The 13,804-nt window shown below is 41.8% G+C and overlaps 1 protein-coding gene across 4 annotated transcripts in view; it reads left to right on the forward strand.

Annotated features, from left to right (window-relative positions):
- Window positions 1-13,804, forward strand: part of TRRAP (transformation/transcription domain associated protein) — a gene marked incomplete at both ends in the record, with an annotated part of 110,920 nt that overhangs the window by 71,401 nt on the left and 25,715 nt on the right. For 3 of the 4 annotated variants that reach the window (XM_084249136.1, XM_084249137.1, XM_084249139.1), the window contains 11 exons: window positions 274-399; window positions 2,282-2,428; window positions 3,535-3,734; window positions 4,112-4,233; window positions 4,581-4,794; window positions 6,983-7,162; window positions 9,044-9,190; window positions 11,753-11,872; window positions 12,085-12,372; window positions 12,541-12,678; window positions 13,276-13,388. In XM_084249136.1, the coding sequence (XP_084105262.1) occupies window positions 274-399; window positions 2,282-2,428; window positions 3,535-3,734; window positions 4,112-4,233; window positions 4,581-4,794; window positions 6,983-7,162; window positions 9,044-9,190; window positions 11,753-11,872; window positions 12,085-12,372; window positions 12,541-12,678; window positions 13,276-13,388 (1,795 nt within the window). Of the gene's footprint in view, window positions 1-273; window positions 400-2,281; window positions 2,429-3,531; window positions 3,735-4,111; window positions 4,234-4,580; window positions 4,795-6,982; window positions 7,163-9,043; window positions 9,191-11,752; window positions 11,873-12,084; window positions 12,373-12,540; window positions 12,679-13,275; window positions 13,389-13,804 lie in introns of all 4 variants that reach the window. The other variant, XM_084249138.1, reaches the window with a different exon arrangement.

Below are 13,804 nucleotides of genomic sequence, written 5' to 3' on the forward strand. Positions count from 1 at the left end.
TTGAGGTATTGAAAGGAAGCTAGGTTCAAGTATTCTGTCAAATGGTGAACAGTTGACAAGATCAAATTTTGGTGTATTGTAAATGTGTGTTTAGCATGTGTTCAGCTAAGGCTTGGCAAGATTAAAGGTTTTCACTTAGCTGTTTCAAGTGGTAACCAACCCCAAGATGAGTACCACATGTCTTCTGATGGGAGATGGGTACCCAAGCCTGTCTCTATGATCTCCAAACAACTAAAGCTCAGTTCTGAGTATAAGGGTAGTTCTGTGTTCCAGGTACTTCCAGTGTGGCCTCCAAGCACGAGGAGTTGGAGTGCCTCTATGCTGCCGTTGGAAAGGTCATCTATGAGGGACTTACCAACTATGAGAAGGCCACCAGTGCGAACCCCTCTCAGCTCTTTGGTGAGTGTCTGTCTTGGCTTTCCTGACAGAAATTCAGTTTGGTGTGGTCTTGTCCATGCTCACTGGACAGGATTTTCTTCTGGGAAACGTTCAGGATATGGGGAGGAGCTTTGAGCTGACTGATGTGTTGCTAGGGATATTTGTGTGTTTCTTGGCACACACAAGGCCACTGGTCTTGGAATTCTCCATCCATCTTCAGTACTTCTTTTGTTCTTCCTTCCTCAGCCCCAGATGCCGAAGTTGGTTCTAAGGGGAATTGTCCCTTGTCACAGGGTTCCTACTGATCCAATTTTATATTGAGCACAAGATGCTGGTAGAGGAAGGTACTAATATGTAGAAGCACTGCCTCTTACAATGTGTCCATCTGTCAGTAAGATAGCAGATAAGAACCTGTTCCTGCGCAGCAGACCTCTCCCGTCTTGCCTGCTGCTCCTCTTAGCAGTGTATTTCAATACATCCGCCTGTTACGTTCTCAAAAAAAAAAAAGTTCCTATCTATTTGAGGTTCTGACTGACCAAAGTGAAACAGAAGTTGCTCTCACTGGTAATCAGGGCAGCTGGAAGACTTCTACCACCAGACAAAAAGTCACTCTACTTTTTGTGATTGGAACTGGATGTTGGGTTAGCAACTCTGAAAATTTTTTCTCCTTTATTATGTACTCATCATATAAAACTTTCAATCACTTAACATTTAGGTCTGTGTGTTTTTTTTTCTATACACATGTTATAGATGTGTTGTAAGGTAGCCCTTGTTAGGGAAGTGTTTGTGTCTGAATTTGCAAACATTATTTTTGAATCAATTTCTTGAGCTCCAGATTCTTGCTATGCTGTCTGAAATTCAGGAGCCTGATAAATTCAGTTAAAATAATATCTCTTATTCTCCAAGCTTGCTCTCTCTATTCTGAACCAAACCGATGTAGGTAGTGAGGCATAGTCCAAAACAGAATCATACAGAAGATCCTGGTTTGCATCACAAAACAGCAGGAACATCTTGTCTTGTTAATTCTCTAAAGGACTCTCTATGAGAAGATCTGAACACTGTTGGTCCTGTCGGGGTGATAACAAGTCCTGGGCAGTGGTGGAGGGAGATATTCTCCCTATCTTCTCCCTGTGTTGGATCCAGGCCTTAGTTACTGGTGTCTGCTCAGGAAGGGTCGGAATATGTTCCCCATAGTCCTCATCACCCTCAGGCACCCTGGGTTATTTATTTGCCATAGAATCAGAGTGATCTTATATCAGCTGTTCACTAATAATTGGCTTTTAAACAAGCAAACCTGAAATTGTCCAAGGCTGGGGCAGTTCACCTATAAATGGCAAATAGTCATACCGTGATATCAGCCATGAATACAAATTTAAAATTGAATGTGTATGGTCAGGGTCAAAAAATGTTTGTAAAAATGACAGTTGCAAGGAAGACTTTTTTTAATACACTGATGTTAAGTTTATTTTTTTTATATCCTAATACTAGTTTTGTGGATTTTATTGACCTTATGCAGCCTTTCAGAATGCAGTCAAAATTGAGTTTAAATTGTTATGTCTAGATTTTTTTTTCTATTTTTCTTTTTTGCCAAAACACATTCTGGGGCAAAATACTTCACTTAGGGGCATCATTTGCCATAATCAAGAAATAAAAACCAGAACTGAAGGTAAGAATATTGTCTCTACAAAACACAAAAATCATTCCTTATGTATGGTGATGTTGACATAATTACCGTGAAAATATAAGGATTCTAAATACGTGTGCCATATAAAACTTTATAGTATTGACATTTGTGATTAATCTATAGTTTTGTCGGACAGCACAACTTTAAATGTTTTAGATAGTACATTTTTGTTAATTATTCAGTTTTTTCTTTATAAAACTGGCAATCTCTACATTTTAGGGACCCTTATGATCCTCAAATCAGCCTGCAGCAACAACCCAAGTTACATAGACAGACTGATCTCAGTCTTCATGCGTTCCCTCCAGAAGATGGTCCGAGAGCACTTAAACCCACAGGCTGCATCAGGCAGCACAGAAGCAACCTCAGGTGATGAATGTGGCACCCTGTTCCTCCAGTTTTGTTTAAATCCTACACACTGTAGGCTCTGTGACTGAATTCTAAAGCAAACACTAATTCTTTTTGTTTATATGTAATTCATTATCATTTGCTCTTCAACAAAGAGGGTTTTCATTTAAAACCATTCTCATTTTAAATATGAACTGTATTTTATTACCATTAAGAATTCCCCCCACATCAGAATATTGACTCTACTTTTAATCAGCAAAATCATGATAAAAGTAAGTTTTGTCATGATGAAAATTGAACCTTGAAGGGCTCCCCGGTGGCGCAGCGATTGAGCTCTGGGTTGCGAAGCTGCCCGCAGCCTCTGCAGCGCCAGTTCGATCCCCGGCTTCTCCCCGGCCACCGGAGGAGGGTCCCATATGGCGTGCAGATCTCTCCTGCCACCCGCTGCTCCCCTCAGCAGTGTACTTCAGTCCTTCTGCCTGTTCTGCTCCCCGCTCTGGCTCTGGTGAATTCTCTCACCCTCCCGCGCTTCTGACTGTACCCAGTGCTTGCATAAATAAATAAATAAATCTTTAAAAAAAAAGAAAGAAAATTAAACCTTGAGAAAAAAGGAAAAAAAGCTACTTATAAAATTTGTAAATGTGAGAATGAAGAAATTTTAAAATGGTTAGCTCTTACTGGTGAATGTTCCACAAAAATGTTATCTAACAATTTTGCTATCAAACAGATTGCTTCCTCAGGGCTATTATGTCTGAAGAAGCATTAAGTTGCAAATTCCAGACCTGAACTGTGGGCTCTAGGAATCTGGAGAGACATGTTGCTGTGGGGATGGGGACTGGGGTTGACTCCTTGGAACTCCTTGGACTCCTTGGAACTGGGGTTGACTCCAGGACTTGGCTACACTGGTCTCATCAGCTCCATCATGCCCTTACCTATAGGAAGGCTGCCCTTGCAAGGCAGAGTAGTAAGAAAGGATGAGGTACCTCAAATCTCAGACCTGTAGTTGCTGGGGAAAGTATTTGGGGGGAAATGGGAAGAATCCAATATGCAATGTAATTTGAAGTGGTTTCCAGTTGATATATGTTTGTAAGATTGTTTGGGTGTGTTCTCTTTCTCCTCATGAGCAGGAACTAGTGAGCTGGTGATGCTAAGTCTGGAACTGGTGAAAACACGTCTGGCTGTGATGAGCATGGAGATGAGGAAGAATTTTATTCAGGCCATTCTAACCTCCCTTATTGAGAAATCATCAGATGCCAAAATCCTCCGGGCTGTGGTTAAAATTGTGGAAGAATGGGTTAAAAATAATTCTCCAATGGCAGCCAATCAGGTGAGCTGGGAGGGAGACTGTACTCTGGCCAGTGACCTCCCCTTGTATGAAAGAGAAAATTTAAGTATCACCTTCTTAGCTCTTCTTCTGAAAGTTCCGCAGTGTAAAACATGTTTTTCTCCTGTGTTTGTATTTTCATTGTCTTCTCTTATTTTAAGATGGATTTTTCTCTTTTCAGTCCCTAATCTTAAAGTGGTTTTGTTTTTGTTAATTGAATCATACTTGTTAATCTTTTATGACCATGAACATGAGCCTTGTAATAACAGTCCCTCTACCTCATTGTTATCTAAAAAATAGTAACCAGAAGATTGGAATATTTTTGAACATGTCTTCTCAACAAAAGTAATTGACTTTTTTTCTTTTAAAAAACATTCTAGACACCTACCCTCCGGGAGAAGTCCATTTTGCTTGTGAAAATGATGACTTACATAGAAAAACGCTTTCCAGAAGACCTTGAATTAAATGCCCAGTTTTTAGACCTCGTTAACTATGTCTACAGGTAGCTACAGCAATTAATCAAATATTGGGTATATTTATCCTTAATGTGTTTTCTGTCCAATGAACATGACTTTTTAATCTTTGAATTATACCTAAATATGAAATAAGTACTAAATCATGTCAATCATGTAAAAAAAATCACATAAAAATCATTTAAATAGTAAATTAAATTGGTATCATTAGTGCACCGTTTGTTTAATGTTGCATCAAACTACACAGTTTGCCATATTACTTTCTTAGTGAGAGTTCAGAAAAGTTGGTATCCACTTTTCTGCTTGTTTACTTGCAGTCTCAAGAGTCCTCTGTGTAGCAGACCTTTTGTATCTCAGTGTTGTCCTTTGATTACAGGGATGAGACACTGTCAGGTAGTGAGCTGACTGCAAAACTGGAGCCTGCCTTTCTCTCTGGGCTGCGTTGTGCCCAGCCGCTCATCAGGGCAAAATTTTTTGAGGTTTTTGACAACTCCATGAAACGCCGGGTCTATGAGCGCCTTCTTTATGTGACTTGTTCCCAGAATTGGGAAGCCATGGGTAACCACTTTTGGATCAAGCAGTGCATTGAGGTAAGATGGGCTGTTTGCCGTCTGTAATTGGGAGGTATATAGGGCAGCCCAGGAGTTCCTAACTGGGGGCACTGAAGCCAGGAGGTGTTCATATGTGCTGAGATGAAAGTAGAAATCTCTCCATGAAACTTTTTAATCTCTAGTAAGAAAAAAAAATGATTCAAAGGCATGTTTTCATCAAAACCTTTTTGGGGGTGATTTTAAATACTTTAATAAGAAAGTTGAACATTTCTTAGTTCATAACCAAAGGTTTGTTTCTCCTCAGATATAAAAATTGTAAATTGTCCACACGATTTAAAAGATTTAATTTGCTTTAATTGTTAGCTTTTGTCCTTAAACAGGGAAGGTGGAGCTGCCAGACCTGACCAGGTGACAGCACTGTGGGTTTTGATGATTTAGTGTGAGGAATCAGGGTGCCAGTGACAGGGATCTGTGTAAAATGGTCAGTGTCATAAAAATGGAGTCCAGACCATCAGTGGCTGCAAGTCAGATTTTCTTAACTGTTTCTAATAGCATTGTTGTGAGACTTCATGTTTTCTTGTTAAATTTACTTTTTATTTAAGTCTGCTATCCTTCATTTTTGCCTTCATCACCACTTTAATGCATCAGGTGACTGAGGCTTCCCAAAGCAGGTAATTAATGCTGTGCAAATAATTTTTGTCCGCTTACCTAAAATGAATGAAACTGGAAGGTTTCAAATTACTTTATTTAATGAGACAACTGAGTCAGAATTGTGAAAATCTTTGAGGTAAAATATATATCAATTAAGATTGTTAATATACTTCCAGTTGTGCTTAATGTGTGTTTTCTTGGTACAGAATTCAGCGTACATTTGAAACTAGTGACAACGTAATAGGCCAAATTCCCCAATGTACTCATCATTCATTTGAGGTGAATGAATGAGGCCTGGACAGTGAGTGGGTCAGGTAAACAGATACAAAGATGAGAAAGATATTGGCTGTGGCAGGTACACGAGTCAAGAGAGGAAGGGGCATGCTTAGGGGCACAAGCCAGGAATCCCCCATTCCTTTCCTCTGTTGCATCTCTAGTCAGGTGTTAATGAGTTAAGGGCCCCTTGCCTCTCTTCCTTGCCTTTTCTACCTTCTCATAGTGACCATCAGTCATCACTCATGAAGGTGTCAGGAACAATTGCCTTTGTGTTCAACAGCCATGTTTCCCACCCTCCATTATTATCTCTATTGTTGCAAAATTATTCTTAGAGTAAAGCGAATAGGATCTGGTACAAAATCCAACATCCAGGGATATGTCTCAAGTGACCAGACCTGGCCTCTCCTACAGCCCCATGCTGTCCCCTTTCCCTCATTAGTCTCCACCTTTCATATTCTTGATTATGCCATGTTCTTGCCATCCAAGTTAAAGTGGGTGCTCTGTTATTCTCTATTAGTCCACCCATTCCTTGCCTTCTTATCACCAAGAGTATGTGTGCGTTGATGTTGGTCTTGTCCTTCCCTCTGACACCTCAATTCCTTGATGTCAGGGGATACACCTCTGTGAAGTTGATAAATGGGGCCTTACATAGTGCCTGGCAGGTGCTCTGTAAATGTTTTGTAAAAAGAATGTAGGAGTAGCCTGGTGGAGGGACAGCACACTGGGGTGTGTGGGGAAATAGGGAAGTATTATATGTGTAGGTGGGAAGTAGTAAATAGGTTTTGTGAGCCACACTAAGGAGCTTGAGCTGTCCCTTGAAGGCTTTGGGAAGCTGCTGGAGGATGTAAGGAGGAGATCCTGGGGTCAGCTATATAGAGGAAGATGCTGCAGCACCATGCTCTGAAGAGTAAGTCTGGAGATGATGAGGAAGTTATGTAGACAGCCAATGATGGCTGCCCAGGTGCCTGGAAGGTAAAATTGGCAGGGCTTGGTGACATAATATGGGAGATGAGAAAGAAAAAAAAGTTGATGGACAAAGCAGAGGCTTCTGTCCTTTCTATCTGGGAGATGCCTCTGAGGGGACAGGAAAAGAAGCTCTCAAGGGGAGAAAGGGATGGAGTGTACGCTGAGACATGGGGTCCCTGAGGGAGGGACAGCTGGAGCAGAAGTGTAGAGTATAGTAATAACCATGCTCTAATCAGCATGTGCGTGCCATCAAGATGAGTAATATTAACTGGGTCCTCACATCTTAAATGCCAAACAATGTTTATGTTGGTCTTCTTTTCCACAAACTGTTTAGCTTCTCTTGGCGGTTTGTGAGAAGGGCACTCCCATTGGTACCAGCTGCCAAGGAGCTATGCTCCCATCCATCACCAACGTCATCAACCTGGCTGACAGCCACGACCGAGCAGCCTTCGCCATGGTCACTCATGTCAAACAGGAACCCCGGGAGCGAGAGAACAGCGAGTCCAAAGAGGAGGTAATGTTCCAGATCACATGGCACCTCCTCTGCACAGCAGAATTCCCACTTCTGTTGAAGAATTTTATGTCTTACATTCAAAAAACAGGAGGAACATGTTAAAACCTATCCCTGCCTGAAAACTCTTCACTGTGGTACCTGAGTTCAGTTTGATTTAAATTAAAATTGACAAGCATCTCGGGCCTCCCTGGTAGCACAAGGGGTTAAGCACTGCACTATGAAGCATTCGCAGCCTCTGCAGCATGAGTTCCATCCCCGGCCAGCAAGGGAGCAGTCCATATGGCGAAGCAGACCTCTCCTGTCTCGCCTGCTGCTTCCCTCAGCAGTGTGTTTCAGTCAGTCTGCGTGTTCTGTTCCCCTCTGTCTCTGGTGAGTCCTCTCACCCACCGCCACCCACCCCCTGCATCTCTGGCCTGTACCCCAGCTCTTGTATGCATAAATAAATCTTTTAAAAAAAATTTCAAAAAAATTGACAAGCATCTCCTGTTGCCATTGATTTTGAGATAGATCCTTTTTTTTTTTTTTTAAGATTTATTTATACAAGAATCGGGGTACAGGCCAGATGCACGGGAGGGTGAGAGGATTCACCAGAGAGAGAGCAGGGAGCAGTACAGGCAGATTGACTGAAATACACTGCTGAGGGGAGCAGCAGGTGAGCTATATGAGGTCTGCTGCACCATGTGGGTCACCTCCCTGGGGGCCAGGGATTGAACTTGTACTACAGTAGTTGCGGATAGCTTCATAGTGCTGCGTCTTAACACCTTGCACTACCAGGGAAGCCCTTGAGATAGATCCTTTATCATGAGTGAGTACACTTAGTGAAGACTGTTTAGCTGTTAGGTGACTTTTCTCCCAGAATGTATCATGAAGCTTTGCTCCTGCGAGAGGTGCTCCTGGTTTAGAAACCATAGCTCTAGAGGGTGCCTCAGCAGCCAGCTGAGACCTTTGGGGGTTCTCTCTAGTCCAGAAGGGGCAGGATGAAACCAAGAACTGGCCTCCAGGGCTGCTGCTTAGTGTCACTGTTTCTTGGTGACCCCGGAGGGCATGGCTGATGCTCTGCCTACACAGATCCTTCAGAGTTTGCTTCATCTAGGTTGGTGGCTTGTGGAAGCTCAGTGTTTCTGGTGTTGGGTTTTAAAAGACAGCCACCTGGTATTAGAGGAAAAGCCCCTTCTTTGCTCTAAAAGGGACTGTTGTTCCCTTTTCTTATGTGGGTAGCTTCTCCTTTTATTCACAAATAAACATTTAAAATTTTCTTCACTGTTGCTGAACTAAATCATTTGTTGACACCATCTTTTCCTCTAATCCTTTTTTGGACAAATTGCCACCTTTGTAGTGATTCTTTTGCATTTTCAAGGGCACGTACCAAATGGTTAATAACAACTTAGTGGCACAGTTTGAATTGTTAATTATGACTTCCCAGAAGTTTGGGCAGAAATGAGGTTTATTTTTCTTAGGTTATACATTATGCAAAACATTGTGTCCACAGGGTTCTGTGTGGTAACCTGACTGTTGATCTGAATGAGCAATGCAGCTAAACAATTATGCTGTATTGTGAATACTGGTAGGCTGCATTCCTAATAATATTTATTATTATACAATTTAAAGCTTGGACTTTCTCTTTCATTTTGATGTCCATAACCCAACTCTGAAAGCAAAATAGTGACATTTGTATAATGTCACTTAAAATAGATAAGTCTAGTCTAATTAATATTGTTGTTTATTATAAAATTCAAGACTATTTAAATAATTGTAAGCTTCCAGAAAACTAATGAAATTTTATTTGCCAAGATGCATCCAGAAAATATATAGGAGTTGTGTTTGTTGGATTTTCTTCAACTGTTATCTTTTGGGTTGCATATTTGTGTCTTTGTTTTTTAGGATGTGGAGATCGATATTGAACTAGCTCCTGGAGATCAAACTAGCACCCCCAAAACCAAAGAACTTTCTGAGAAGGACATTGGAAACCAGCTGCACATGTTAACCAATAGACATGACAAATTTCTCGATACTCTCCGGGAAGTAAAGGTATATGTGCATGTTTGGAAGGGTAGTTGTTTTTTTTCTCTCCTGAATATTTTTGTCTTAAAAACTCAGAATCACTATAGTTCCACTATAGTTCCACTGTGGTTCTATAGTTCCAATGCCAAGTTCCTTTTGAAGAATAGAAGAGTACACAGTGAAAACTCTGTTCATACCAGGAATTTAGTGGAAAAAAATTTTTAATTGCCTCTTACAAATAATTTTTACATTTCAGCTCTCCTAGTGATTTTCTCATGACCCATCCTGAATTTCTGCATGAAATAATACTTGTGTCAGTGACACCATTGTGGTGCTGAAGCATAAAGTGCCTGGTCTTCAGTTGCATGCAGCATCATTATATGGTGGCATGCTCTCTTGTCACAGACTGAAAACATTAACAGACCTCTGTCTCTCCCACCATCACTGCCAGAAAGAAGGGCTGTGGACCCATACTCTAAACCCAAAGGCCCTTTTGTGGCCAGTCCTCCCCGTAGATGCTGACTCATCTACATGCCTGGATTCAGGTGATGGTCTCTCAGTGTGGAAGCTCTAGAAGTACATTGCCACAGGTGTCAGTGTTTGGCTTTACACATTTACGTTTTCTCCTTGACTGGATTAGTTGTGGCTCTGTACCTCAACATCTCCTTTAGGGTTTTTCTGTCCTCTAGTCTGTGGTTGGGGTTGATAGAACATGGCTACACTTGGAGGGTCTTGCCCACAGGCAGCCTCTTGGCGCTTTCTTGATCAAGAGATCGTGGCTCGTTCTTCTGGGTCCTGCCCTGTTATAAGAGAATTACTCAGGCTATACTATAGTCTCATTTTCCTAGCTCACCTCTTTTACATTTTATCTTAGTCACTCAGCAGGTGTTTAATGACTCCCTGCTGTGTATAAGGCATTGTTTCTGGGCAATGGAAATATTACTGAGTGAAACAGGCAAGAGTCCTCATCAGACTTTCATTTTACTAGGGGAAATAAGTGATACAGGGACAGAAAAATATAAAATCAGTGTATGCTACCTCAGGTGGTGGTGGGTGCTATGTAGGAAAACAAAGCAACCAGAGGTGCTAGGGAGTTGGAGAATGATGTTCATATTCTTTCATTTCATGTATTTATGGAAGTTATTTTTTTATATTTATATTTCATAGGGCACAGTGGGATTACAAATTATTATAGTCAGTTTCAGTCCTGACTTTCTAATTCCCAGAACTCTTCTGCTTACAAAGAGGTCATGAGACTAGAAGGCATCTGTGTGGGCCCTTCATACCAGGCACACCTGCTCTTTTCTCTGCCATGGGCCTTTTGTCCCAGCATGGACAGTTACTCTGGGAAATCTGTTGAAGCCAGTGCCCCACCTGGGCTCCCTGGTATTGTGGGCCCACCACAGCCCCCAGACACTACTTTGCCTCTCTTTGTGATCTTGTGTAAATGAGAATAACCACAAATCCGTGGGATCCCCTTCTCATGGCTCCAGACAAACTTTTTTTATTGGCAGCTCTGTGACTGCATGTGGCTGGTCAGCGCTCCTAGCCTCTGCCAAAGGCTATCGACTTGAAGCCAGAAAGCACCTACCAAGAAGTGTGTAGCCATGTGAGGTCACCCAGGCTGGTTTCATCATGGTCTTCCTTAAGGGGTAGTCTTCATATCAAATGCTCAGGAGTATCCCTCATTTAAATGCTTTTACTCATTTTCCTTGAAATGTTTGCATCCTTTGTTTCTACATTTTTAATATGGACATGGATATGTGGGTGATTGACCTTCTTGTATCTGCTGTGGCAGAAAGGAAAGCATAGCCATGACGTACATGTCTCTGAGACTGTCCATGTTGGAGGCAGCAGGGTCTGTGGTGGGCTGGCAAGCATATGCCGAGGCCCTTCAGCATCTCCTTGATACCCTGTGGGGGAGGTGGCTCCATGGGCTTCACACACTGTTAACCTGGCTGTTTAGAAGAAATGTTGGCAGCAGCTGATTCAGATTTTCAAAAACAGCAAAACTGGGCAAAATCAAATACTCTGTGAGTTTGACATGCCCTTTTCTACCTCCAGCGACATTAATCGAGTCGTCCTGTCGCTTTTTCCGTGTCTTATCCACTGTCAATTTCAGAGACCGAATTTTCACAATTTTTGATTTGTTCTTCAGAATTATACCTGCTGGCAAATAGCTTCACCTCCATATGCATGTGCTTTCCCTACTTTATATTTTCATTGGCCTAAGCTTTGATGGTAGCTGAGTACCTCTTCCTTGCACTTTCAGTGTTGGCATTGTGTTGTGCTTCTCAAACATGGTAGAATCAGTAATGTTAGGAAATAGCCTTAAAAGTCCAGAAAAAATATAGGTGTATTATGGAGCCCCTCACCCAAGTCTGGTGCTCTGCTGCTCAGCACACTACAGACCTGACTGTGAGGACACTTTCACCCTGACACGTGGTATTTGCTCAGGACTTTGAAGGTGTGGAAGTGCGCTGATAGAGTGGGGAACAGGTAGTGGTCTCCTGAATGTGGTGGGGTGGCACTTGAGAAGTTTTAGCATCAGCTGGTATCCATCTAGACTCATCTTTTTTCTTTCTGTAGACTGGAGCACTGCTCAGCGCTTTTGTCCAGCTGTGTCACATTTCCACAACACTGGCAGAAAAGACATGGGTCCAGCTTTTTCCTAGATTGTGGAAAATTCTGTCTGACAGACAGCAGCATGTGAGTATGTTTTTAAAATTTTGCTTTGCAAAGTGTAGTTTCAGTTTTTTGATATTTATGGAAAATAATGTTGGTGAAGAAGTTTCAAAACATAAGAAAACTAATGACTACTATCTAAGTGTCAACTACCAGAATATTCCCAAGTCAGCTGTGAGAGCACAGTAATGATGTGGTTTGAATGAAGAATGAATAAGTATGCTCTTTGCTTCCAGGCCCTTGCAGGTGAGATCAGTCCCTTCCTGTGCAGCGGCAGTCACCAGGTGCAGCGCGATTGCCAGCCCAGCGCTCTGAACTGCTTTGTGGAAGCCATGTCCCAGTGCGTCCCTCCAATTCCCATCAGACCCTGCGTCCTGAAGTACTTGGGGAAAACACACAACCTTTGGTTCCGCTCCACATTAATGCTGGAGCATCAAGCTTTTGAAAAAGGTCTGAGTCTACAGATTAAGCCGAAGCAGACGACAGAATTTTATGAGCAGGAGAGTATAACTCCACCTCAGCAGGTGAGGCCTCACCTCGTTTTAATACCGTGTCCTTTCCAGTGACTATAGTTTCAGTAAACATCTCCCGAGTGAATTTAAGTTATAATAAGTACACCAGAGTTGCTTAATTGAAGAAAAACAATTTTTTTTCTATAATGATCACTCAGAAACCATGCTCTGTGTTCTCAGGAGATACTGGATTCCCTTGCTGAGCTTTACTCTTTATTACAAGAGGAAGATATGTGGGCTGGCTTATGGCAGAAGCGGTGCAAGTATTCTGAGACAGCAACTGCCATTGCTTATGAGCAGCATGGATTCTTTGAGCAGGTAGCCACTGTCAATAGCTTGGCTGCATGGTTGGTGAATGGTCATTTGTCATATCCTAAATATAATATCCAAGTCAAGCCTTGTTAACTACATTTACAGTTTTATTTGAAGCATTTATGCTACTCATAAATTTCCTTTGGTCGAAGTCTCAGTTCAAGAGAAACATGCATGTGTGATGGCATTTCTAAAGCGTGGTCCTTAAATCCTTTTGTTAATTGTTAATTTGTATGCTCTTTGTCTGCAGTCATTGGCCCTGTTGGAAATGGTGGATAGATTGCATCTAGTATTTACATTTTAATCCTGTGCAAGTCCTCTCATTGTAGCTTGGGCCACCATCATGGGACATGGTTCTTGGCTTCCTGTGGAACATTGAGGCTCCCAAACTGGAATATAGACATGGGCTTGGCCCTGCTCTCTCTGCTGAAGGTTGGAGAAATTAGCCCAGGTCTAGGCAGTCTCATCTCCTTTCATTTTGTTCTCCCATTTTCATCTGTTGTGTATGAGTAGAGAATTTTGGTGTCATGGCTCCTAAATTAGCAAAAACTTTGGAAATGCTTATAGTTAAATAGCTATTTGCATTGTTATTAACTTTTTTAGGCACAAGAATCCTATGAAAAGGCAATGGATAAAGCCAAAAAAGAACATGAGAGGAGTAATGCATCGCCTGCTATTTTCCCAGAATACCAGCTTTGGGAGGACCACTGGATTCGGTAAGCAGAAAAGTGTTTGATATATTCACAAATCAGTTAAAGGAACCAGTGAAAAGTATGAAATTTTTTTATAATGAGTGTTTCTAAAAGTGACTTTTTTCTTTATGGCCCTATAAAAGAACAATAAAAGTCTAAGAATAGCTTTTAAAGTCTTGAGTTAGTTACTCAGAGTGTTTCTTGGAGATACAGTGCATGATTACTGCCTTTCCATATAGCTCTGGAGCATCTAGCTCTGCTTTGTAGTGGCCAGTTCTTGGTGCACCAGGGAGCAGTTTCTTGCAGAGGGCAGGTAGTCAGTCCATTCTTACGGAGCAGTGGACATTCCTCAAAAGCCTACCTTCCCTGTGTGGGGGAAAAATGTCTTTATTCCTTTTGTGGGATAGGAATAAACTAGTTAAAATCCTGTCTTCTGCCCT

The sequence above is a fragment of the Talpa europaea genome (assembly GCF_964194135.1).
Source record: "Talpa europaea genome assembly, chromosome: 12".
Lineage (NCBI taxonomy): Eukaryota > Metazoa > Chordata > Mammalia > Eulipotyphla > Talpidae > Talpa > Talpa europaea.